Here is a 27,897-nt window from a genome sequence, read left to right as displayed (position 1 = left end):
GTTTCATAGCATTTAGATTGCACACAAAGACATAGAACGATCGAGTTCAAGGATGATATTAGTTGTAAATTAGTATAAATCATACAGTTCACTGGGGCGACTTTGAAACATATTGTCCTACGTTCATTGTTTATAGAGTTTTATATATATATTGTTATGTACCAGAACTCGATCATTCTATTTCCGCGCGCAATCTAAGGACCATGGCACACAAAAAAACATAAACAGTAAGCGTATTGACCAATCACAGTAAAATCCGTAAGGCCAATGGAAGCAGTACCCAATTCAACATGTTGATTTCCGTACTGCTTACATCTTAGACGTGTAACACGTAATGCCTAAGGAAATATACCAATCAAAATCCTTCGTTTTCTTCCTTTCCATGAAATAAAGAACTCTGATTGGTTGAATTTTTTATGCCTTATGTGTTATACATTATACAAAAGTCTGTGCTCCACATTTTACTGCCTTAATTTTTTTTTTACTGTGCCATGGCCCTAAATGCTGTGAAACAAAAGGAGTAGGGATGACAGTAGGCAAAATCGAAATGTGCAACTCGGCTCTAGGCCTGACATATACATATAAAAATACAGTAGGAGTAATTCAATGTTATTTATATATGTATGTATATGTATATATATATACATATAATTTTCTTTCTTTTATTAATTTATTTCATTTACATTTCAATTCATTAGTTCAATTATTTAACTTTGTATATCATATTTGTCGTTAAATATGCAATTTTCAAAATTACTTGAAGATATAAAATTAAATTTCTAGAATTCCTCTAATTTTCAAAACAAAATACGCCATCGTGAATAAAAAAGAGATTCAGAAATTTTTAAATTTGAATATTCCGATATAATCAATATGTTTCTAACAATAAACCCATTGGCATAAATTCAATTGAAATTCAACTTCGTAAAAAGTTATTATTTAACAATAAAATCTTAAATTTAATTCCCGTTGAGTCAATCAAATTTTATTGAAAACTCTTGAGATTTAATTAGCTAACAGTCTGTATTCTATAACATTGTATAAAATAATTATTGTATAGTTATCAATGTCTGGCTTTCTTTTATTGATTTGTTTTCTATTATTGTTTTCTATTATTCGCAACATATTCTCAAACTTTTATCTTGATGAGTTACAAACAGTAATTTATCAAGATAATGCAACAATATTTGCAACAGGAGTGAAGCTGCCAAAAATGTTCTGATTTTTCTTCTATGTCCGAGACTGATGTCTTTAAAGTTACGAAGCGATTAAGATAACGTACATATATATAAACGGAGACTAACAAAAATAGTTTGTCTTACATTTACACCGGTTATATACCAAAACTTCCGAGTATTGTTCTTCATTTCGTCTTCTTCTAGATTTGTAGAATGTATTGTACTCTAAATAGCTTTAATCATATGTATATCACAACTGTGTTTTTCACGCATAACTTTCTCCCACGATATTCATCTCGCGCATAAACAATAAGTTCGCTTAAAAATGGCGAAAAAAATTAATACAAGTCTTGTCTAGATATAAATTAATCATGCATTTAAAATGATTAGACAACAAATTAATATATATATATTTTTTTCCATTCGTGGTTGTCACGTTGATGATTCCTTGTAGGCTTGTTATAATATTAATGTAGCTATATTGTATATGTATATGTCAAAGATATTATTATGTTATAGATATATCCCGATATAACAAGCCAATGTGACAACATTATCTCGAAATGAGAATAATCTGCGATCTAGAAAAAAAAGAAGCATTCGCACATACGTTTATACTAAATATATATATATATATATATATATATATATATACACTTTTATTTCCAAATCGCAAGTAAAGATAGCATATCTCAATTTCAAAATATATCTTGAAAAACATAAATAAAGAAAAAGATAACAATTAGTTTCATTCATGCATCAATAATCGTCTATCTTATAACTCTTTAAAATGATACGAGATAAAAATACAAAAATCCAGATAGAGTATTAATAAGATTGACTTTGTAACATCGTTGTAAGTCTGTTCATTCTTTTCTACATATTTCGCGCAGAGACAGACTATAACAAATTAATTCGGTGGTCGAAAAATATAACTTTAATAGTCCCTAATTAAACAATTATTTAATTACATTACTAATCCCGATTATATAGTATTATTGCATATTCATAACGATGAGGGTCGTTGATACCAATCGTTAGGAAAATATTATTAATTATGCTGTGATTTTTTTCGCAATTAGATTACTGGAAGTATGCTGTGTGCGATCTTCTTATCATCAGTTTTTACAATCCTCTAGTAATTTATTTTTATAAATAACATACACCTTTCATAAATAACAGTACTTATTAACATACGATATAGCATCTTTGTATTATTATTAACACACTTATATTTATATATTTTGCATACAGAGTAAGATAAGATAATTTGAAAATATTTTGAATTAACTTTTCTAAACTTACAAATATGAAAAAAATGTAAAATTCTACTATGATGATAACATATAACAGTATTTTTTATTAACGCAATATCTCTATCTTAAATAAAAACATTTATTTAATTTTTATTCTTTTAATTTTCAAATTATTGTATAAAAATAAATTTTTTTAAATTTATACATATATTCTTGACAATATGAAACTTTTAAAGAAATATATTGTATTTCGTATTTTTAATACAAAATATATTTCTTACTAAATACATGAAGATTTTATAAATAATTAAAATATACAATAAATAATAAATATTTAAAATGTGTATTCTAATCTTATAAAAATTTTATTAATATGCAGAATTCAATAGCTAAACGATTAAAAAATTGTCAATTATCAAATTTTCTATCTCCAATATATCTCATTTTACTCTATACAAACATGTATTATACACAAGAATATTTTATTAAAGAGCTCAAGTTTATAAATACACCAGATGCCGAAAAATTCTAGAAGTAACATGTCTATAATAACAAAATTATTGATTTGTTTTATGTACATATCGTATGCCTTAATGATAGTAGTCGAATTTCTATCACTCGATATCTTACTTTATCCATATAAATTGATGTTATAAGAAAAATATAATATATGCAACAGGTCATTATTCTGAGGTCAAATATACAGGAAAAAACATCATCCAGAGAAAAGATAAGATAAAATTTATAAAAAAATTTATATAATCTTATAATTAACTTACAGCAACAGATATTCTGATACATTGAAAAATTATACGATTATATTACGCATAACATTATAATTACAAAACAATTTTATCATTTTCAGCATAGTTTTTAATATATATTTAATTTTCAATAAAACAAAATGATAAACTAATAATAATTATATAATATAATCATGTTATATTATATAATAGTTATGTTATCATTATTTAATCATACTTTTTAAGTATGATTAAATAAAATAATTTATTTGTTAAAATACGAAAAATATATGTATATTGTATAATAACAAAATTTGATAAAAATGCTAAAATATTGATCGCGATAAAAATATAATACAGAACTATATAAACAACTGAAGTCACATGCGTATAATACAGAAGAGCATTCAAATATAAGATACAATTTTAAAAAAGATGTATTAAAGGATTTATAAGTACCTGTATTCATATACATTTTAAAAAAAGTATCTGCAAAATTTATTCCGTAGTTTTACTAATATAAGTTTAACGCTGAAAAAATAAAATTAATTAATAAAGGATATACTTGCCACCAATACTGACGCTACCTGACACATTTATGCATAACATATGTACAAAATAACATATATGCTTTCAAGTGAAAAGCATTCTTTTTTTAAATACATGTCTCGTCACCATGATAAAATATCAATCTAAAAGTGCCATTTGCATAAACAAATACAAGTGACGTATAGTTCATATTTAGCTTGTGTGTTTTTATATTACATATATTATTCTTTTATAAAATTTTACTTTAGAATATTACGAGAATATAAATATTGAAACTAATTTCTTTTCCGGATAAATCGATTCTATATTTGGCAGAGAATAGGCGATTAAAAAGAATTGAAATATTTATTATATATCAAATTGAAATATTAATGTATCTTTAAAAATCGTCATCATGTATCTAATCATATATCTAATCATATATTTTTAAAGATAATTAAATTTTAATCGTACGTTTTATTCAAACGTTTCTCAGTCAATGCCGAACACAATATTCTAAAGAAAAAATATAAATATCTCGATATGTAATATCTCATGGAACATCTATCCTCTACGATGATGTCTAAACTCGTACAATGTCGCTAATAAGAACTAATATTATTATATCAGCGTTCGTTTTATTATCGTCTATCGTCGTTGTATTGGATAACGCTAAACAAAACCGCGGCCACACGTGATAGTTCCGCCTTGCGATCGAATAAATGATCTGTCATCTTTAACTTCGACATAAACTCTGCAAAGATACTCCATAGGAACGTTTAAACCGTCTATTTATACTTAGCGTTTCCTGTCAATTATATTCAGGCCATTTCAACTTTGAACTCTCAGATGAGTATTCGTTTTCTGCTTTACTAAAAGGATTCTAGGATGTTCAATAATCTCCATTGCTTAATTAATATAGTTTGAGATAAACTATGTGGCGGGCAAAACTCATTTTCGCAATCTCTCGAAAAATACTTTTTTGCGAAAGAAGTAGATTTCAAAAAGTAAAAAAGTATTTGTCTATTTGACAGTAGCGTGATGTTATGAGTTATTAAATCATGTAGTATTTTCTGAAAATGATGACAGTTAGTATCATTTTGTAGATCAAAAAGCAGGCTTAAAGTCCCATATCTGAACATATATAGATATGACACTTTTCATATTTTATTGTATTTATACAGTATATATATATATATATGTTTTATATGTTATTTTTCTGTTTCCAAAATATTAAATCAATTAACAAATTCAATGAAAAATATTAGAATTATTTAATAATTGAGCAATTTCACATCTGTTCATTAGAAAAACAATTCATCGTAGCATTATTGCTCCCATCGTTGTTCCCATAATCAAATGTTTTTCACTCTTTTAACTATTTCTACAGTCGTCTGTTAAAAAAAAAAAAGAATTAAAATTGCTATTACACTACAATCTTTCCTTTCTAAAGAGTATCATTTCAATAATGTTTGACATCTGTTATTTTTACAAAGATCATCGATATTCCGAAAACTCTCCGAGAGCTCCCTGAAGCAGTAGACAACGGTAATGGATTCTGAATGTTCCATTTTACATATTTCGTTACAAAGCACTTATTTAAGAAGAATGTATAAAAACCAAGTCGAGTACTGCAAGTTCGCACCGTCAGCCTTTTCAACAGCCTCTTCAGTTTGTTTCCCGGAGCCAAGCCGTTGTCATTGAATTGGACAAACGCACGGTCCATCAATAAAATATTGGCGACCAGCTTCCGCGCCGACATTCGTCAATGGTGATCGGTATATATCCGGTTGTTGACGAAGCTGGTAGACACTGGAAGCAGTAATTGGCACCACCGTTGTTATCCCAATGTTGTGCGCCCTTGCATTGGAATCGGACTGCAAACTCGAGTCTCTGACCAATCGGTAACGTGTGACAATATAGGATAAAGGAGAATTTGTCGCTGAAGCCGTCACATGAGTTAGGCACATAGGTTGCCTGTAGGTCGCTGAAGTTCCGCCACGAGTTGAGGGTATACCGCACATGTACAGATTTATGGAAATCAAGATTGATTACGCGCACTGTGCCCTGGATCGCCAGAGTCACCGGATCCTGTACCACCACATTTTCCAAACAAACCCGACGCTCGCGCACCATATCAAGAAAGTTCGGCATACCGCCTGGCTGTTGAAAAAGCGGCACTAGCATTCGATCGATCTTTCTGGGTATCGCTGACGTAGATCTGCGCCTGCCATCATTCTGATAACGATCACACCAGTCATCGCTGATGGATGTCGTATTGTCCGAATTGTTGTCCTGAGGTCGAAAGATGTCATCGTAGATCAGGTCGTTATACGCGGAATTGGGTATCTTCGGTATCTCATCCAGGAACGTTCTCACATCGGCCAAATCGAGACCAAGCTTGTCTGCGAATCTGACAATCTTCTTTCTATGTGGCGTGCCCGGTGGCGTTTTTCCTGTCTTCAGTGAGGAACACCTTCGGACTCGTTGTGGTCTATCTTCCTCTTCCTCTACTGTCTCGCTTTGAGTTTCTTGTTCTGGCGATGAATCCTCCTCCTTCGCGGTAGAACTATTGCCAAGTTTCTTCAGTAACAGGCACAACTTCTCTTCGTCGCTGTCGTTTAGCGCGATGTCTTTCTCGATTTTTAACTTCATCTCGTTCCTCGGAATCTCCTCAATCACTGTTGCATCGTTCGAACATTCCAATGTAAACGCATCCGAAATATCGATGGTACTACTGTAAGATGAATGATCAGTATCAGTATCACTGGCAACTTCTTCCACTTTTAACGAGTTCTTTAACGAGATTGTTTCAGAATCTAATTTTTCCTCAATCGTATTAATTGAGTCTTCAACGCCATTAAAAGAATCATCTTGTGTTAGATCTCTATCATTCTCGACATCTTGCGTCGTGAAAAGACTACCATTCCCGACATTGCACGTCACATTCTGTGATATACTATTGATATCGTCAATTTCATCAACCTCATGTTCATCCACGTTTTCCTCTTCCTCCTCGTCCCGTCTATCGAGTTTATTAAATATTACTGTGCTGATACCATTATTTGGTAATTCAGAGTCAGAATGTGATTTAGGCAAACAGATACGAGGAATAACAGAATCCTGAATAGTTCTGACTGGACTCTCATCCTGCAGCGATACAGTACTGTCATCGAACGTGCTCCATAGAGACTCATGGCTGGGCGATGTCGTCTCTTGAGAGCTTCTACCGTTCAGTGAGTCTTCCGAGCTGCAGATTAGTCCTTCTTGCCGATTATTTTCGCAAGACGTAGGATTTCTTCTCGAGGAGCAACTCGATTCGGATGTTGTGTCATCGCAGCGTTCCATATTCGCCCGCTTGCGTCCATTCAATGCGAGCTTGGTCCTCGCGGGAACGGAAGTGTTAGAGAGATTCATGACCTCACTGTCTGAAGTACTAATAGGATCAAAATAGATTTCTGCTCTCGATTTGTCAGCATCGGAGGATTCTGGATCGAAAAACATCTCCGAGGAATCACTATCGGGTGGTGTACCAGTTATCGGGGATGCAAACACGCAGGACTCAGGATCTTGACGGACACTTGTGATAGCAGACGTCATCTTGGTTCCGCTAGGCGAGCAATGACAGGCGTCGTGATGACTCGTCTTCAGGATCTCCGGGTTCACCAACATATGTGCCAATTCGGCGGCAGTTGCTTCTTCGGGAGGTGATCCCGGTCCATCCTCTTCCACTTCAATGTCGTAAAAGAGATCTGATTCCGGACTGTGACGCGGCTGATGTTGAAGGATGTTGGATGTTGGATGTTGATTATTGACAATATTTACGTGCCGACTGCTCGATGACGGATGCAGCCAAGAGGTTTCGCACGGTTTCGCGGCATCCGCGGTTCGTTCAGGTGAACTATTCTCGTTACCCAACGATTTTAATCGTTGATGAAGACACCGGGCGAACGCCTCCGCACTACCTCGACAGTTACTAGGAAGAAGAGAGCTGACTAAACCACAGGAAGGACCACGAGCGTTGCCTGCTGAGTCCATGCTGCCCATTTTGAGGACAGTGGAACTGGCTGTTTCTTCGGCGTGCCTGCCCTCCAAGGGCAAAGGCGAGGTCGAGTCGTTGTCTCGGCCTGCCGGCACGCTGGCTGAATTACCGTTCTGGAAAATAAAATGATGAAGTTGAATCTGATTTGCGATTGCGAAAATTGGAAAATGAAACTATGAAATTGCTAGAAATTAGATGTAGGATGTACGTATACATTGGAGTGGAAAAAAGTTTTAAAAAAGTTCAAGATCTATAGGTATTTTTTCTTATCTATCAGTACGTCGTTAATTGTCGCCACGAAATGTAACGTAAAAGTTTTTTATCGCAAACGATCTTTCACGACACGATCGTATCAATCATCAGATTAAAGACGATAATTAATTTTTGTTTTTTTTTTCTCGAAGAAGATAATAATTGAGATTATTAGTCAAATGTAATTGCCCTAAACATATTTTTCCTATTACAATGTCTTGCCGAGAGTTGTAGCCTAGGATTAACGATCCTATAATTAATCATCTTTATTTTGTCGATCGCGAGTTCGCAATATATAATTGAAGTTAGCTCGTTAATAGTTTGTTAACGGTATGCAAGTAAAAATACAAAAGCAAAGGAAAACAAAAAGCTGACAAAAACACGTATTAATGACGTAGCTCGTCATTAATAGTAACGAGAGTCATAACATTGGCTCATGGCCATAATATTGCGCGTATCGAAGCAGTGCTGCAGGAAATACAAATGATCGGTCATTACGACCCACATGCAGCATTCTACGTGCGAAGTTCACCTTCAATTGCAGCTGTTTTTATTTTTCATAAATACATATATCCAAAAATTTAAAAAAATTATGAATTATTCGAATTTATATAATTTTATATTCTTAACAAAAACAACAACTCGATCGAAGATCGAGACGTTTGGATACTGACGTATAATTATTTATGAGACAAGAGGAAGCTCAAACAGTCTTCTCTTACACGTTTTTTGCTATCGTACACAAGTAGTGATTATTTTTGGCATTATGAAAGCTATAATTGGCCGTCGACAGTGACTGGCAAGCAAAATGCAACGCGATCGTTATTTGAATATGTAACGATATAAATCATGTTTTATCGTTGCCAGATTCATTCATAACCCATTTATCTAAACGCACATACGAGATAAGTACAGACGATTTTTCGCTTCAAAAAAAGAATTCATCGTTATATCGTGCAATGATAATTCTAAGTTCGCACACAAAAAAATCGCAAAAACTCACGACGGAATCACGTAACGAAAGAATGATAATAGAATAATAATCGGTCGCCGCGCGATACTACTTGCAATAGGACCGAGAGTGCGCTTAGTTAGAAAATCGCAGCACACCACTGTGAGAAAATTGGAACGATATAAATACACGCTCAATTGGCCACGAATCAATTCCTCACCTCTAAAACGCGCGCGCTAAGGTGACACTTTGCTACGTACGAACCCTGTACGCGCGAATTTGCCATGTCTTGCCGCAAATATGGAACAAATATTCGGCAAGTATTCGGCGAACGAATACTGATTTATCAGTACGATTTATTTTCATCTCTAAGTTACGACATCGAACGCGACGATTTTAAATTTGAGGCCGCGTGAAAAAAATAACTCGCTTCGATTTATGTAACTGGTGCTTTCGAAAGCGCGTATCTCACGTCCGTACGTCGGATAAAATTTCTTCTATCAAACTACAATATATGCTGATATGGAAAAATATTCTTTCAGTCACTTAATAATTCACAATCATTAATAATAACCACCTCAAGAAATAGTAAGTTTGATATATCCGTCAATTGATATAAGATAATTCAAGAAACATAGTAAATCAATATGTTTTATGTTAGATGCGAGCATCAAATTGATATCAAACCGGTTTTGCGACCGTAACTCAGCGGGGAAAAGGTAGCGTACGCGAAGAGGTTAAATTTGAAGTGACAGACAGGTTTCGCCATTTTTCCATTTATACGCCTCGCTATGGCTATGCTTCAGACACACACGTGTTAAGGCCTGCGTCGCATCCAGTCGCGTCTGATAGCGTCTATTGGAAGTCTAGGGAGTCGCGATGGATAATAATCATTACATAAGACGAGACTCGGCATGAGCTTTAAGGCTATTGGCCTCGGTGATGGCGTGTAACACACACAAAGGAGCTTAATAATTTCACGGATACTTGAAGAAAAATTTAAGTTTTTTAAAAAGTCACGGATTTTTCGTGTCACAGATTCCTCATAGATTTCAAATAAATTCTTTCTCAATAGAAATTTTTATGCTGTAGATACATTGTAAATACTTATTATATACTGCTACATTACAATATAGTGTAGTTTATGTGTGTGTGTGTATATATATATATATACATATATAAAATTATTGGAATTTATGTTGTAGATAATTCGATATTATCTACGTGTTGTTTTCGCGACTAGGAACGGTATCGTATTAAAAAAAATGATTTTTTTATTACTTTTGTCAAAAAAATTACTTATAAATAAAGAATTTATCGATATCTATACTATCAATATACATATCGACGTATAGCCTTTTTGATTACAAATACCATATATTTCAATGTTTAATACATACATTTCCATCTTCAATTCTTAAATAGGTATAACTAATTTGCACAGATCCCGAATTTACTTCAAATTTATTCTAAATTTAATTTTAAACTTACAAATATGCAACATTAGATCTTAGAGAGTCTATGGGATTGTTGCAAATTGTTCGCGTAAGTTTATTTTTGCATGTGCGTTTATAATTGAGACATTGAGGCAGAAGAAATATATAAATCAGATAAGATTAATTGGTGGAAAAGCGAATAACTTCTATAGAACCTATAACAAAAAATTTGCCAAAAATTTGCTTAGAATCCATTGTTGCGAACACTGCTTTATCTTATTTGCGATAACTGCGAGTTAGTTCAAGCGTTTTGCAAATATATGCAGCAATAATGCTAAGCAATGATGTTTTACTCCGCGCAATTTTTATCGACGGGACTATTAAGAATAAAAAATCAAGGTACGTTTCCCAATTGATTCCATTGTAATAAAGCCATGTTCTTTGCGAGAGATTTAACGATATCAATTTAATAGATCTATCGCTTAATAGTATATATACGATGTCTATAAAGTCTGACTCAGTTCCTATATCTCGAAAACAGTGTGTAGATATGGAAGAATGTTTCACGAAAGAGAATTAGATCGTAGAATATTAAGGGAAACATATGACCTTGATCTTGAATAACCTTTTCAAGGCTAGGTCAATATTTTCTTGGCTAATATTTTCTTGAATGAAACCTTCCATTTTTTATTATATATTCTTGTAGCTTATATCGAGAGCTTTTCAAAACTACAGAGAAGTCTTTTTTAATTAGTAAGAGGAAAGTCGCCAATATTGACGATAGGTCTCTTAAAACGACATCCCCTTATTTCTCAAAAACTAATTATTGCACTTTATTAATACTAATAAAAAAAAATCATGATTTTTTAGTTAATTAAAAAAGTACAAACTCATAATTCGTATATTTGTGGATTATTTCTATATCAAATCAGCTAAAAATAAAGTCTAATACAAATAATGAAAATAAAATTTTTACGATTTTCTTTTGCAAATTGCGTAGTTTAAATAATAGTGACTATATTATTGATAATTCACGTCGTTTTAAATGCTTGTAATTTTCTAAATCAGTTTTATTTATATTATTTTTTTCTCTCTTAGTTTCTTCATAATACGATTTGAATATAAAATTGGGGTGCCTCAATTTTGAAACAAGACGTTTTTGCTTATCTTACAAAAAAATTTATTGCAAAATTAACAAGTAAACAGTATTATAAAAACTGCTTATATTATAGATAGAACACTTTTTAGTTTGTGCTTACCTATGTTTTTAAAGTTTTATTTTTATCTTTTGTTTAAGAAATATTGTCTAAAAGCAAAGTAATACGTCGATATCGGTGACTTTCCTCTACTTTTCGAATTATAAGGCTTGAACGTTACAGTATCACTGGCATTAGTGTTATCTAAGATATTCGATCGACGGCTCTCTTAAAGTTCAAGATCATAACCTAGAGAACATTTGTTAAGATCAAGATTATTGGAAGTTGTTCCTCTTATTTTCATTTTTTAATGAATTTTTACCGTAAAAAGTGAACAACTTCCAATGGCCATAGTCTTGACAAATGTTATCCAGATCATGAACCTGAATAACATTGACCTAGTCTTGAGAAGATCATTCAAGGTCAAATCCATATTTTTCGCTATATATCCCTCTTAATATCCTTATATCCTACGACTTTCATGAAATATGTTTTCATATCTACAGCCATTTCCGAGATATAGAACCAAGATATAGAACCTCAGACTTTATAGATATATACCCTGTATAGCAATGTCGTATTGTATTGTGTAGAAGAGACAAAATTAATATCATGTGCAAATTAGTAAGTAAAAAAGTATCTTCGAAATTTTATTTTCGAGATAATCAATTTTAATGATTGAAGAATTAATAATACCATAAAGTTCTTTATAAAATCTGGATAGAAGTTTCAATAACTTTACTATAACTGATACGCTACGATAACTCTATTTGGTAACAATTATATCGATATTTTTCGATTTAACTGCCGCGTCTTAAAGATTAGAAGGCTTTAGACACACTTCAAAAGATACGTTTCCAGTGAATTTATTTTCGTCTCATTGTGAGAGAGAGAGAGAGAAAGGGGAGGGGAAAGGGGCGACGTTTTATTTCCGTGCGATCATTCACCGACACAGTTTAAATCGTAACTACTTGACCCGTAGCTGGGGCACCGTCGCAATTTATCGCGACAGATTTATCGCTCTCTTTCGCGATCCGCAAGGAGATTGCCCAATCATCATCGAGATCCCGCTCTCTAATTGATTAATAACAAATTATGCGAAGAGATGATGAATCGTGTTACTCGTAAGAACCCCCCAATTCTCTATCAAAAAAATTAAAGTTCTCGCAATGTACAAGGTCAAATCTTTGAAGCAATTACTGCTTTATAACTGGATGCATAAATTGCAGTTGAAGTGTTAAGAGTTAAATTACCGTACAATCGTATTATATCATATATAAATTGGAAAATTAAATATTACAGATTTCTAAGAAAAGAAAAAATAATAAGAGTAAGCTGTAGTATTTAAAGATATACCTTCTTTCTCCATTCGATAGAGAAAGAATTGAAAAAAGCAACAAAAGAAAACTCATTTTTATTCACAATTTTCATCTGCTATTTAATTACGTGTTGCTTTATTGTTTATAGAATGTGGAAAATTAGAAAAGCCAGATATTATGACTTCTCTTGAATATTGATTGAACTGCAACTCAAATCACGATTACATGCTCGAATTGTTATAGGCATTATCTAATTTCTCAGATAATCAATGATGAATTGGCAAATTTAGCGCCATTAAAAGCCTGATAAACTGACAGAATTTATGTACGTTATTCTTATCACTCCGACAAGCAATTATGTAGACATTAGTTATTTGGATTTTACTTTAATTGACTAAATTCACGTTTATTTATAAAACGATAAATTACACATTATTAAGTTATTGCATGAAAGGCTGTAAATTTTTTGTTTCAAGCTGCTATGAGAATGCGTTTAAATTATCATTTTACTCTTTTAATCGAAAATTTTTTTCTCTGCATTTTGCTTAATAATAAAAATTATTACGAAAAAATTTGTACACTCTGTACAGATTATTAAGAATTGTTTGTATAGCAGTGAGCTTTCAAATTTCGTTAATTTAATAAAATCTGGATTTATCACAATCATCTGTTGCAGTCCAAAAAAATTCACAAAGAAGTAAATAGAGATCGAACAAAACACTAATTAATAATTCATCGATACATTTGCACGCAAACGTCATGTCTCGGGTTCGAGGCCGACGAGGATCGACTTCTTGCCAAGAGTAAATAAAATCGCAGTTTATATTTAGTCGGGATGGAAATCTGCGAAAGCTACACGGTTTTCAAGAGAATCATTTTATATTTCTAATAAAGAGACGATCAATGGAGACACATGAAAACCTTACTCGAAAATTAATTGTTATCTCGACAACGTTGCGAATATACAGTATGAAAGAAGTAAGTGATTTCGTAAGAAATAACGGCTGCTCTATATGCAAACAGTTACAGAATAATGAATAGATAATAAAACATAAAATTGTAAATGCGATGGCATAGTAATTAATCTTCTGCTGTAATAATATACCGTGTTGCTATTTAATTTCGATTCACCTCTAATGAAAAAAAAATTTGAATTTTCTCAATCCTCTAATTACAAATCTTCCTCTTAAATATATCTTAAGTCAATTACAATATTTTTGAAAAAAGTTTCTGAACTAATCACACAATTACAGAGATTTAAAAAATGATTATTTAGTCTAGTTAATATTTTTATAACAAAATTTAAATCAATTCAATTACAATGTGATAATATCTAATAAAACAAGGTCGAATGATTGTTATTAAAACATTCATTAGCACTTCAAGCAACTTGGCGGATGAGCACGTTCGAATGAGATTCGAGAGCATCGATGTCTACGATTGCCAACCGCAGTTTAGCTTTTTATTGACAGCTATAAAATGACAAGATAAAAAGAGAATGACATTCGACGCTTTAATATACACAACTAGATATCCTTTGGCAAGTAACATATGTAGACGCATACCTCATGCATAGACATCACTCATCGGCATTCATCGCGTCCCGAAATGCACTTCTTGCGTAGTTGATCCCTAGTAAGACGTCCAAAAAGTGTGGTGAAACTACAAGTGGAGAAAAATTCGAGAATAAACGCAACAACCGCGTATCTTTTCATACACCTCGAATCGCGATTCAAATTCTCTTTTACCGTCTATTAAAAAAAAATTTTCCTATTAAACCGAACAAAACCAGCAAGCATGTTGACTGAAACTTAAGACGAATAGATATTCTGCTTCAGCAAGATAAGCATTTCCCTTTCATAAATTCAACCTCGTCATCCGATTGTATATACCCTATCTCAAAGAAACTTTCCGGGAACCGAGAGCCATGTCATTAATCTAATGATATCTATTGCGATTAATGTGTAGGTATTTGTTACCGAAGAAAAATTTATCCCCTTTGCGATAGCTTAAATAAATTTTCTCGTCCTTCCGTGAGTCAAGATGGTTGTATCTGCATACCGCTGTATGTCCATTGCTAAATGTAAGAGAAAATTAATCCTCGTTATAAAGACACTCGCGTGACACTCAACTTTTAAGCCGCGTAAGCACCTCTGACAGATGTTTGGAGAAATCAATATTGCTTTATTAGTTAATGGAACGTACTTACGTACAAGCGTAAATTTTTATCAGCAAGAGTAACAAGCTCATTTCTGTACAATGGCCAAAAACAAAAAAATGTATTTAAATGCAGTGTTCTCTAAACAATCGTATCGAGTATCGTGTCGATAAGAAAGGTCATCATCTTATATAATAAATGTCAATTCAATCACATATTGCTCGCAATTTGATCTTATCAAGTTAGCATTATGCGATAATAGGTCGCATTACATGATATATTGACTAATATTTATCACTAGGTCTGTACAATCCGTTTGTATACGGAAATCGATACGTTTGTATCGACCGTGTTAAATATTAGTGCACTATGTATTTAAAAATAAGTAAAAAACTTTTTCATCTGTTTTTTCTGATACAGCTAATACGCAACTTTATATAAATGTCCTGTGAAAATATATTACTTATAATAAAAAGAAAATTTATTATTAGAATTCAAATTAAATTATTATATTATAAACACTTCACAGTACGAATAATAAGTATTAATAATATATTGTATAATAAATCTTTTTATTTGGAAATTGACAGAAATATTTTTAAAACATAATTGTTAATAATTTACTAATAAAATTTGTATACACGAGATTTATAATTAAAGAGAAATAAAAAATAATATGTTAATAATAATTGATTTCAATATTCTTGATCACATTAATGTATGCATTCAGCAATTGCATCGTAATATAACGGATTGAAAATAATTATCTTTATTCAACGTGTAAGTATGTAAATGATTATTCACACAATGTTTATATTATCAGATTTGAATCATAAAGTCTGTGGTAAAACAAAACTAGTAGTTGCGATTAAAGTAAACTTCAGTCACTCTAAGTGGACCCATCTCCGTCAGCAATAAAACATCGATACTGATTGACTCTGCGATTATTCTTTAAATACATCTCGGGTAAAATTATTTGTCTTAGCACCGAGACTCTGCCGTGTCTCCTGATTATTATTTATAAATAAATACAGGATTTATTAAAAATTTTTTTTCAATTTTGTTCTTCCGTATCTCTAAGTTGTTATAACTCGATTTCAAGATCAATAACAATAACTGATAAGATGCAAAGGTCTTGCAAAAATATATAAGTTTAAAAATATATAAGGAGAACTTTTTGTCTCATCATTTAATTAACAGACCACAGCAAACTAAAAAATAGATCAAAATTAACGCTTTATTATATTTTTTTTTATTAATATATATATATATATATATATATATATATATATATATTATATATATACATACATACATATATATGTGTATATATATTAATATATTTTATATATTTATACTATTTATTTACATTTATTGTAAAGAAATATTGTTTTTGAATGTCAAAATATATATACATATATATATATATATATATAAGTGTGTATTTTCTATAAAACTATGATAATAATCATAGAATAAATGTACAATGATATATATTCTAACTAAATAATTATTTTAATTAAAACTTATTGTATAATTCTTCCTAGTAATTTAGATAATGTCTTTAGATAATGTCACTTTTGAAATGATAAACATTCAATATTATATATACTAAGGAAAATCTCACATCGTTATTATTACAATTTACGAGATTTTCTCGACATATAGAAATTTCGTAATGCTTCTAAGGTTGAATCCAAAGTTTGAGAGTGCAAATCCTGAGATCATGATATTTGAATGGCGCAAGAAATACCGCGATATAATATAAAAGAAATGATATTTCTATCTCATTGTGAAAGTGCATACGAATTATCGATAATACGAAAAATGATGTATTAAATATGCAGAAAAAAGAATTTCTTGCAAATGTAACGAATAATATATGATGAATATTATATTACATTTTTCAGAGTATACATAGTTCATCATTGTAATTTGTAAAATTAAATAAAAGAATTAAAAATTAGATTTTTTTTATTAAATTAGAATATATTATTCATTTTAATTTTTTATTGTTGGTGACAAAATCTTTGAAGATGAAAAAGAATAAATTATTTTACTTGATATAATTACATGGTATTTCTCCACGTCTCCTACACAATATAGCACTAATTATAAATTTTTATAACTTAAGAAATGTGAAGATGTCGAGAATAATCTGTTAAATAATAACATCAATTGAAAAAAAAAAACAAACGTAACTTTCCTACATTCGCTTTTATCAAACGTTTATTATCAACAATAATCGAGTTCAATATAGATATGTGTAAGTGTAAATTTTTTCACATATAAATAGATATGTTTATATAATCGCTGCATCATGCCAAACTGTTCTTCTCTATGATGCAGATATCTATGCGCAAATTGTAAGTGTAAGCTTGTCCGCAATCAGCGATGAAATGATTAATGTTGATATATTTATATAGCAATTATAAAAATTGATAAGTCGACGCCACTCACGTTCGGTATGCTACAAGACGGACCTTGAACTTCTCGACACATTTTGATAAATAACTGTTGTCAGTCTTTTAGCAGAGACAAAATAATAATCGTGATTGTATTTTAAATACAAACGTGTCAATCTAAGGAAAGAATCATGTTCATTTCTTTATTATTAATAATTTATTTTATAAAATAATACATCTATATCACTTTAATTAATGTTTATTATTAAATATTTATTTCAATAATTATGTTAAAAAAATTAATGTACAAAATTTCGTCTATTTTTTGTTGTAAATGTAATTTTAAACCATTTTTTAAACCATTTCTTAATTTGTTTTGAAAAGGTGTTTAAAAGAATGTCTTTTAATATATTATTAAATATATTAGTAATTTTTAAAGGAAGTTAAAATAATTATGAAATTTTACTAAAAATAATTATAAAATTAATAATAACATTTCATGATAGAAGTTTAATTTTCATGAAAATCATTAATAATTAATTGTTGAAAAAATCAATAAAACAAATGAAAAAACAATGAAATGAGGTTATCACATTAACATTAACATGGCAAGACTTGTGCAAGAACCATCATCGCAATTTGCAATATAGTCAGTCCTTGTTTATTGCATTTAAAAATAATCTCATAATTTGATAAGGAGATTCAAATAAAGAAAATAAATTTAAAAATATGTTTCATAAAAAAATATAACTAAATTCTTTAAATTTTAAATCTTTATTTTGTTAATATTATTTTCTTAAAAGAACAACTTAATATAAAAATATATAATGTTTTATGTACCTATAAATTCTATATTCAGTAGTATCACTTTCCGATATTAATTCCGATATTTAATATATAATGAAATAGTATGACAATTTAAAATTAAATATTTTAAGGTCAATCAATATTTTTATGTCGAGAACAGAAGATGCAGAGGGACGGAAACTAAAACGATAAGAAGCTATGTGTGAGAGAGACTTCTTGATATTCGTTATATCATTAACGAAACGTTAATAACATTGTACTGAGTCAAGGAAAGGGAAATTATCGCGGTTATCACCGTTTGTTGCATCTACTCGGCAATAAATTCACAGTCTATCTTCAACAAAGCGTCTGCACTTGAAGAAAAGAAGAATTCATTCATTTATCGCCGTTATATTAATTATGTACATAGAAAATTCTATTATTGCAAATATAAGCATTAGTTCTAAGAAATATTATCATATAATTTCACTAAAAAGCCTCTATGATCACGCATAATAAATCAAGCAATATGATGCGAAAATACTAATAAGAAAGTGACTTGTGATCTTTAACAGATCATTAATTTGGATATCATCCATCGTTAAAAAATCAAATATTTTATAAACTGCGTTCTGTTATTCACTGTGAGTATGAAAATCTGTAGTATACGTAACGTAAACTATAGATTTTCAGTACTAACAGTGAATAACGGAACACAGCCACAATAAAAGATTATAAACATTCATAATATTATTATAATATTATGAATATTTACATAATATTATATATAAATTAATATTATATATAAAGAATACGCGATACACAACGATACGAATTTTTATAGTAATGTTTTGCAATCCAAGTTCAAGCTATCTCTTCAAAAAATTAATACTTTTCATATACAGGGCACATAAAATAAAACACCGGAATATCTCGCAAATTAATACGGTAGGGAAAAATGTTTCAGACAAAAGTTGTATGATTCAAAGAGGGGCAAATAATAACAAAATCATTTTTTAAAAAATCGATTTTTCAAGATCACATAGAAATTACCTCCATTTTTTTAAATAGATGGTATAATTTTTTTACACAATATGCTGTATTGCTCTAATTATTCTGCATATAAAAGTATTAAGGGTAGTGATATCAAAAAAACCAATAGTTTACGAGATATTTTATACTTTATTGGCACATATTGACATAAAATATTAAATAATTCGTAAATTATTAATTTTTTGATAATCATACCTTAATACTTTTATAAACAAAATAATGAGATAAATCAATTGGCGGAAAAAAACATATAGTTGCTTATTTAAAAAATTATCTATTTTGCATATATATTTTTTTAAAGCAATTATATATTTTTTTCCTTCAATTTATTCATCATCTTGCATGCACGCACGCACGCACACACACGAAACCAAAAAATATTGCAAAAATACAAGACATTGCAATTTTATGAAAATGCAGCTCGTATTCGTTATAGCAGACAGCTTTTATTAAAACAAATAGAGGACTGACTCAATTTGTGTGAGATTACCGAAACGATAGCAATTCGCATCTGCGTATCATAACAGTTTCTTATCAATCTCATTAACGATATATATGTAGATTCAGTGTAACTGAACGCAGTCTACGATAATCGTTCCTGTTTTCGGTGTCAAGGCGTTTCACCAGAAGGTTCGCTATCAGGCCGACCTTCTTATTACTGTGGAATGTTAATTCATTCGTGTCATGTATCGCCTCGAGAGAAACAACCTTACAGACCATCATCAACCCTCGGAAAGTCTCCCCAACGCAAAACGCAACTATAAAAATGGTGCACTCGCAAAATGCAACCACACGCAAGATGTAACAAATTGGATAATGAACACTCGTTATGCCTTCTCGTGAAATGTTGCGAAAACTTGTATGCAAGTTTAGCACGAAACTTTGAAAATTGAAAATAATCGATCATATGTATGAAGAGAATAATGTGCGTTTGCAGTCTTATTATTGGAAGAATTATTTTTATTAAATTTCAAACTTTTTATAGATAGATAAGATTTTATTATCACATAAAAAATATGTTTTAAATGTATTTTTATTTACCATTGATTTAGTTTGTTCCTTAGAAGTCTTCGACTCATCTTGGACTCCGTCTGGTGTCATGATCACTTTTCTTCGCAAAACCGATTCAAATATCGTGTATTGATCGAATCTTTCTCATCCAAAAACTTGCATGTACCGCAGTGACTTCGTGCCGATCGTAATATCATCGATAATCGTAGAATTTCGAACAGACCACCCAGTATATTTGTGATCCATTAAACATCGAAGAACATTATTTACATCAATACGATCGAGCGATAAGATTTATTCTGGAAAATCAGATTTACTTCTGTGTCTTTGCACGCGAGTTTATAATATAAACAAAAGTACATATCATAACGTTTCGCTGATGACGACCTCACATAAACAAAGCCAACACACAATACAATACAATTCAGCAAGCCATATTGTTTTCGCACAATTTTCGCTCATAATTATTTTAAGAGAAATTCTCTTAAAACTGTCTGCTTCATGTGTTTGTTTTTCTTCAGATTTTTCGCGCTGGTACCAATCGATGCCAATATCGGTAGCAACACGGAATTTAAATCGAACGTATCGCTATCATAAAATTCGAAAAGCCCAATCCTCACCGGTACCGAGAAATCTTTCCGATGGATGAATCTTTCTCGAAAACTTCGTTTCGTTGCAAAAATGTCACGAATTTTTACAGCACGAGTCATTCCAAGCTTAACAGGATTCGGATATCAATGTTCGATTTCGAGAACATTTACTGTACTTTACGAAGATTTCATTTCTTTTTTTCTTCTTGCTCGTAGTGGATCTCTCTCGCGAGAGAGAGAGAGAGAGAGAGAGAGATGTATTTCTGGCTCTCTTTTAAATTCAGAGCGACAAAGTTGCGAAGGTGCCGTATGCCGGAGGAGTTGAGAAGAAACGTATGCGTGAAAACAGAGACAAGAAAAGGAGCCGGCACGACCGGCCGGCTCTTACGTACACTGACTTCTGACTGGTCGAGAACTAGTAGGTGACTCCGGGAACCCCTACCATATCGCATAGCAACCGCTCGTAAGGCGACTGATAACTGTTTGTACTTCGACAGGCATCGACAGATCTCGCCGAACAGACGTGTGATGTACTGTGCATGTACGTACAAATACTCTATAAAAAAAAAAAAAAAAAACAAGGTTTAAACAAACAAGACATTGAAAAATAGTGTACAGGAAACTTTGATCAATTTGACGGACTGATCGGAAATAATGTATAGAGAACGCAATAGGAGAACTGGACTTTGTGTCTTATCGTTAGACAATACAATCTAAAGTTTAGATAAATAGAAAATTTTCTATCTTCGATGAATGTATCCGTGTATCACAGAAATAGAATATCAAAATATGTAGAAATTATCAAATAAAAGATTTAATTTAAACTTTTTTTTATTCGGAAATAACGGAAATGTAATATTTGATTGTAACAATATTTTTTTATTCCCCATCATGCCCCAATCTTTTAATATTTCAACTCTCAAAAGAGTATATTTAAGACCTTAGAAATGCGTGACTTTTTATAATACTTTTCCAATTTCTTTTTGATCAAATTTTTTCCTTTTTTTTTAGATATTCTAAAAAAATATCTTTTGATAATATTTAATTTGGAACAATTGAATGCATCATTTGATTCATTGAGTTTTTGGAAAATTCATTAGCATTCAAAATTATTCAAAGGTTAATCAAACCCATAGTTGAATTTATATGATTATTGTACAATTAAATGCATCTCGGAAGATGCGAAAGAGTCGATTTAAAATAAAAAAAGTTTTTATGACACTTTTGGATAGAGAATTGGAGAATCGTATTCTCTCGGTTTGCTAACGCGAGCGATCGAGAAATGGCGCGTCCACTTTCGTTGCACGCATCCATGCCTGAAATCACGTACACACCCAAGAGATGGTAGTACACAGGTCGTAAATTGGAGCGATACGGCTCCGATTTTCAGTCGCTTCGTAAGGCGGCGCATGTCGGCAATAATAATTATTTTCGTATACATGTTGTGCACGCGGAAAACAAAACAAGATAAAATGTACATACGTTATGTATCCGGCGTGATAAAATATTGCAAGAAAATGCTTGCGCTTGAATCTTGGTATCATTCGTGACAAAAGATATCGTAAATCAGTAATCGAGAGAGAGGAAAAGAAGCAAAAGAGAAGACGCGTAATATTATTAAATTATGCAGTTTTACTTTCTATCGCAACATTGACCTCCTTCTGTGATCTTATCGCTATTATTTTCTCGATTTCCAAGTCAAAACGTCTATGTTTCCGAATATAACTATATTCAACCCACGTCACCTTACATATCGAATCTAAATATCTATTCTTCTTTTAAGAGTGATTTTTTAAATAAATAAATATATGTATATATATATATATATATATGTATTCAATGATAAGTCATCATCAAATTCATAAAATTAAATAAGAAAAACTTATTTTTTATTTATGTTTTTATAAAGAAAACGCGCCCTTTGAGCCAGCATTCGCGGACGTTTTTTCAAGTTCTTCATCGAGCACGAGCATCTTTTTTACAACATGCAGATACGAATTCTCACTTGAAAATGAAATACACTATATTATGCGAACCTCCCCTTTCCATTCCTCTTATCCTCTTTCTAATCCAGCGAATGTCAAGTGCCACGTAATGATATAATCGTAGATTCGAGACCGTGTTAATAATAAGCAAAACAACGTCGTTATTACCGCCACACTGCGCCGGAAGGATGAAAATACGGTCGGCCGATTGGCCATTGCACTCGACGATGCATCGCGAGACAGAATCGACCCTCCACCTTCGTCCCTTCTCTCTCCTCTGCTCGTCTCGTTTTGCTTTTTTTTTTTTCCTTAGTGACTGTGTAACCACTCCCTGCCCGGTTCTGTCGGACGTTCGCCGCAGTTCACCGTCTGCAAGAACGCACCGACCTACCGTGAATCGTCACGCACGATCGACGCAATCGGTACAACACATCGGTTATAGTTTGTTCTTCTTTCTTCACGACGGTTAAGCTCTCCAGCGATTTATAAAATTGACACGAGGTAGTGAGAAACGTTTTTATTGATACAATTAAATTTCTCCTTAAGTAATTTATCCTTCTTAATTATATTAAGCAAAAGTATTTAGATGTAATAACAGAGGAAAGCCCTCTATTATGAGATAGACGCCTAATATAAGATAGCGACGTTTCTGCTAAACTAATAAACGTTATCTATTGATTCCACCATGAATTTGTTGCTCTTGGATTGAAAACTATTTAGTAGAAAATTCATTATTAGATCATGCCTGTAGTCATTGTAAAAAAAATATTTTAGAATTTGGATCTTCAAGTTTCATTGAAATGAGCCTTTAAATCTTGTTTATTATTTAATAAAAATAAATATTTGGCAATAAATTCCTCATGTAATGATAGAGTAAGATCCTACTAATAGAAAAATACGAGATATGTTGAATTGTTTAATTACAGAAGTTAGATTTGATGATCATAACCGAAATGAACGTCGAGTGTCTATTTCTGCAACGCTTGATTCCAATTATCTGAAAACGAGTTTTGGGTATAATATATCGCACGCTAATTTTTCACGCTGATTGTGTTTGTTTGCATTTTAGAAACATGAAATAAAGTTTTTTTAATTGCAATACTGATATACTTTGCGTTTTACTATCGATTTTTCGGGGCATCTCATATTAGGAGCACAATTTTTTGACTTTGTGATTTGCTCACTTTTTACATTTCTCTAATTTTCAAATAAATGGAATTTGAATTAAATTTTACATAACGTTATCTTAAAACTTATTAAATTTCCTTCAAAATGATCTATTATTTTTTTTTAATTCTGCCCATAGACTTCTAGTATTTATCCAAAATAAACTCGGTATCTCATAATAGGAATCTTTCTCTATAAAAAAAAAAGAGAGGATTGTGTATTCTTTATTCTAATGAAGAACGACGAAAAGCAATTTTTATATCAACATTTATCCACATACAATACAATTTAAAATTTATCAAGTGATTTATCTCGTTTAACACAAGTGTTAATAATTTGTTGTTAGGAAGCGTTATATAGAGAAATATTTGGCTAACGTAAAAGTATTTCTTATAAAAAAAATTCTGCATATACAAGATGTCTCAGAACAATTAATTGTTATTATAATATCAAAAAATAATATACTGATAGTACAGTTTGAAAAAACTTTGAATGATAATAAATAATGAAAATTAGAAGATATTTTATTCTAATTTTAAATATATACAGAAATAATATTTTAAAACAATAACAATAAATTCAAATTAAAATGACTTTATAAAAAAATATTTTCTTTTCACATACACTGTCGTTTTTTTTTTATAGAATGAAAAATCAAAAAATCTTCGTAAACTGCTGGCAATGAGTGGATTTGCGGAATGAGGAACGACCCCTTGAACGATGACCTTTTTCAATATTGTGGTGAGAGAAAAGTGGCTTCTATGCCACCGACGAGGAAAGACTGATAACGCAGGCGCGACACATTTAAGAAAAATCCATCCTGTAGACTGGATCGAAGGTAAATTTTTGATTATATCCCAATAGTGCCCAACACGATGATGGGGGGTTCAGATTAATAGGGATATCGAAGATTACCAAGATGACCTTCACTATACAGTCGTCTAATTTAAGAATACAGTAAGATTTGCATTTTATAATCTCTCTCTTCCCCTCTGCTTATTCTTATTGCACAACGTTTCTACTAGAATACAACAAAATTGAACAAAACTAACATTTAACGTATAGTATTCAATTTTTAAATAGAAAGAGATCCAGACAATTTATTCAAATTTGCACATGCAAGGAATTTTATTAACTTTACCTTGGAAAATAAGAAAAGCAATATTTATTCTTCAGTCTTCCATTCAAGATCACGGTCAATATAATGGAAATGACCTTTATCGACTGAGAGATCTCATCGCGATTTACAGTCTGGCGAGCGTCTGCGTGCGATCGGCGGATCGTAATGTTCAATCACGGTCACGATTCACGTCTATTCGAACAACTAAAAAAGACGAATAACACAATATGGAATGTGAACAACATGCAAGTAAAAAAGAAGAAAAAGGAGACAAAGAAGAGGAAGATAAAAGGTCAAAGGTGAACCTACTTCAACGACTTGGAGATCAAAGACTAAACTTATTCTTTTCTTGCATGGAGAAGCATTCTTGTGACAATCTTAAACATTAGATTGCATCCGTCCAAAAGGATAACATTTTATCAGTCCAATTAGTTACACTTAAATATTTTCATTACAAAGAATTCTAAATCTTTTCATTTAAGACTTTAATTCAAGTTTACATCATGAAATCAAAGTTTATATTGCGAAATAAATTTTTTATGCGACATTTGAACTAATCGATTTACAATTTCATTACAAATGGACTCCGCACGAGCTGATATTTCCGTTTGCGTGAGATGGATCATCACAACCACAAATCGCTTCAACCTACCCGTAAACCAGTAACACGTTTATTTTCGTCCGATGATAGAAACTGATGTGAAAGCAATTGCAATCTTCTATAAGATGTATGTACATAGATCTCATGATAGCACTGTCAAATATTTTTTCGCGCTGCAAAAAAATGAGAGAGAGAGAGAGAGAGAGAGAGAGGAAAGGAGAAAGAGAAGAAACTCATCTTACTGAGAATGAGATTCATATTGGTAAATGGTTTGTCAGGCCGCCAGTTTACGATAACTTGTCTAATCGGTGAACTTTCTGTGCGTCGGGCCTCGTTTATTTTTAATTTTAAAAAATGCTCACGCTTTTCCCTTTAAGCCTGACGCAATTTTTTTCAATCTTTATTAATATCGTACAATAATTATTTACAAATCCAAAAAGAAAATCTAATTTTTAATTCTTTCTCTGTAAAAATTAAATTAATTTCGTACATTTTTTTCTTTAAAATGTCTATTTTATATTTACCTTGACATATAAAAGCGATTTAAATGTTTTAAATATTTTTTTCTGTCATTGTCATCCCACGTTACATATTATCATTGTCAAATTCGAAACATTGGTATCGCAATGCGACTACGTTAGATGAATAAAGACGATATAATCAAACGAATCGTCAGTATAAGAAGCAAACTCTCCACACGCACATACGCACACACGTACGCACAAAGCTAATCATATCGTTATGTCGATCTACACAAACCTTGTACATTACATTCACCCCTGACCAAGGGGTTAATGGTTGCAAATAAAAAGAGAGACGAGGAAAGTCTCAAGGGGTTTATTTATTTAACTTTTTTAACTAAAGTTATCAGAATTATTTTAATGAAATTTAAAAATCTAAGAAAATTTAATTAAAATTTGGAAAATTAAAAAAAAATCTAATTTACCGAAAACTTAATTTACTAAAAAATTGAAGAGAATTTAAAAACAACTTTTTTAAAATTTGAATTGATATTTATTAAATGAAAAATAAATCAAAATTAAATACGTTTACTGGGAATGTTATAGTGGAATCTTCAACTCGGATTGCATCAGAAGATGAAGTTTTATCACATGACATCTTCTATAACATTTTCAAATTTCATACGTTTAAATGTCATTCTTTTTTCTAAAAGCAATGTTTAAATGCTATACTTTTTTTAAATGCAATCATACGCGCGCTGAACTCACCAATTCTCTGAAGATGATCCTTCCTTCTTTAAATTATCTTTTTTTTCTTTTTAAGAATGAAGCCGCACGAAGTGAAATGCACTCGCGTTCGCACGTCCGCTCGGCGAAACACTTTCGCGCTTCCGGTTCTGAACTTTGCAAAGAACCGGATTTTTAGAGGGAGATCCGCATCGGACGAACGACAGCGACGGCGACGGCGACGACGACGTCGACAACGATGACACGGAGCTCGACAGTGGACCTTTACGTGGACGTGCGACGTCTCATGTAAAAATGACGACGATATTCTCTCGCGCCGGAACGGCTGCCGGCGGTACAAGGGCGTCGAAGGTCGCAGCTGCGCGTCGCAGCACGCAGGTGCGTCTCTGTTTCTCTCTCTCTCCTTCTTGCTTGTTCACATATTGGTAGCGCGCGCGATTCAGAAACCGCTCGGACATGATACAATGCAACGCCGATGAAAACGACGTCTTCATTTTATTATCGTTAAAATATGCGAGAAGATAAAGTGCATTGCTGAAAGATAGAGATTAGGAGAGAGAGAGAGAGAGAGAGAGAGAGAGAGAAAGAGAGAGACACCGCTCTTCTCAATTGATCGCGTCTTCTTACCGTAATTAGAATGAAGTAAGCAGAGATTATATTTTTCAGAACATTATCTCAAGAAGATTTCGAAATCATAACTCTTTGAAATTTCGTACATCCATTACATTATTCAAAATTCTAAAAAAGAAAGAGAGAAGTCATTGGGAAGTGTAAAAAGACAATGCCATAATATATGCAGCATTGTTTAATATTTTATATATTAATCTTTTAACAAGTACCATAGTTTGTAATTAATAGTAAGGTAAAGTATGGAAATTAATGCCTTACATTTAAGTAGAATGTAATAAAAC

General features: G+C 31.5%; 1 protein-coding gene and 1 long non-coding RNA gene across 3 annotated transcripts; one reads left to right on the top strand and one right to left on the bottom strand.

Moving 5' to 3' along the window:
* Nucleotides 1-1,835: 1,835 nt before the first annotated feature.
* Gbs-76A (Glycogen binding subunit 76A) lies at nt 1,836-27,229 on the bottom strand. Of its 2 annotated transcripts, none has more exons than XM_087403449.1 (2): nt 27,008-27,229; nt 1,836-7,860 (listed from the first exon to the last, which is right to left on the bottom strand). In XM_087403449.1, the coding sequence occupies exon 2, from the start codon at nt 7,750-7,752 to the stop codon at nt 5,431-5,433; it is 2,322 nt and encodes a 773-aa protein (XP_087259575.1). In that variant the 5' UTR covers nt 7,753-7,860; nt 27,008-27,229; the 3' UTR covers nt 1,836-5,430. The 2 variants fall into 2 exon arrangements, with proteins under 2 accessions (XP_087259575.1, XP_011055520.1); XM_011057218.2 differs by lacking the exon at nt 27,008-27,229 and adding an exon at nt 20,346-21,351.
* Nucleotides 23,043-26,222, top strand: LOC147910525 (uncharacterized). Its single transcript, XR_015544245.1, has 3 exons — nt 23,043-23,391; nt 24,703-24,895; nt 25,234-26,222. It is a non-coding gene; the product is annotated as an uncharacterized LOC147910525 (long non-coding RNA).
* Nucleotides 27,230-27,897: the final 668 nt, after the last annotated feature.

The sequence above is a fragment of the Acromyrmex echinatior genome, chromosome 2, assembly GCF_024713525.1.
Source record: "Acromyrmex echinatior isolate Ae372 chromosome 2, ASM2471352v2, whole genome shotgun sequence".
Classification (NCBI taxonomy): domain Eukaryota; kingdom Metazoa; phylum Arthropoda; class Insecta; order Hymenoptera; family Formicidae; genus Acromyrmex; species Acromyrmex echinatior.
This window is presented reverse-complemented; position numbering and strand designations above follow the sequence as displayed.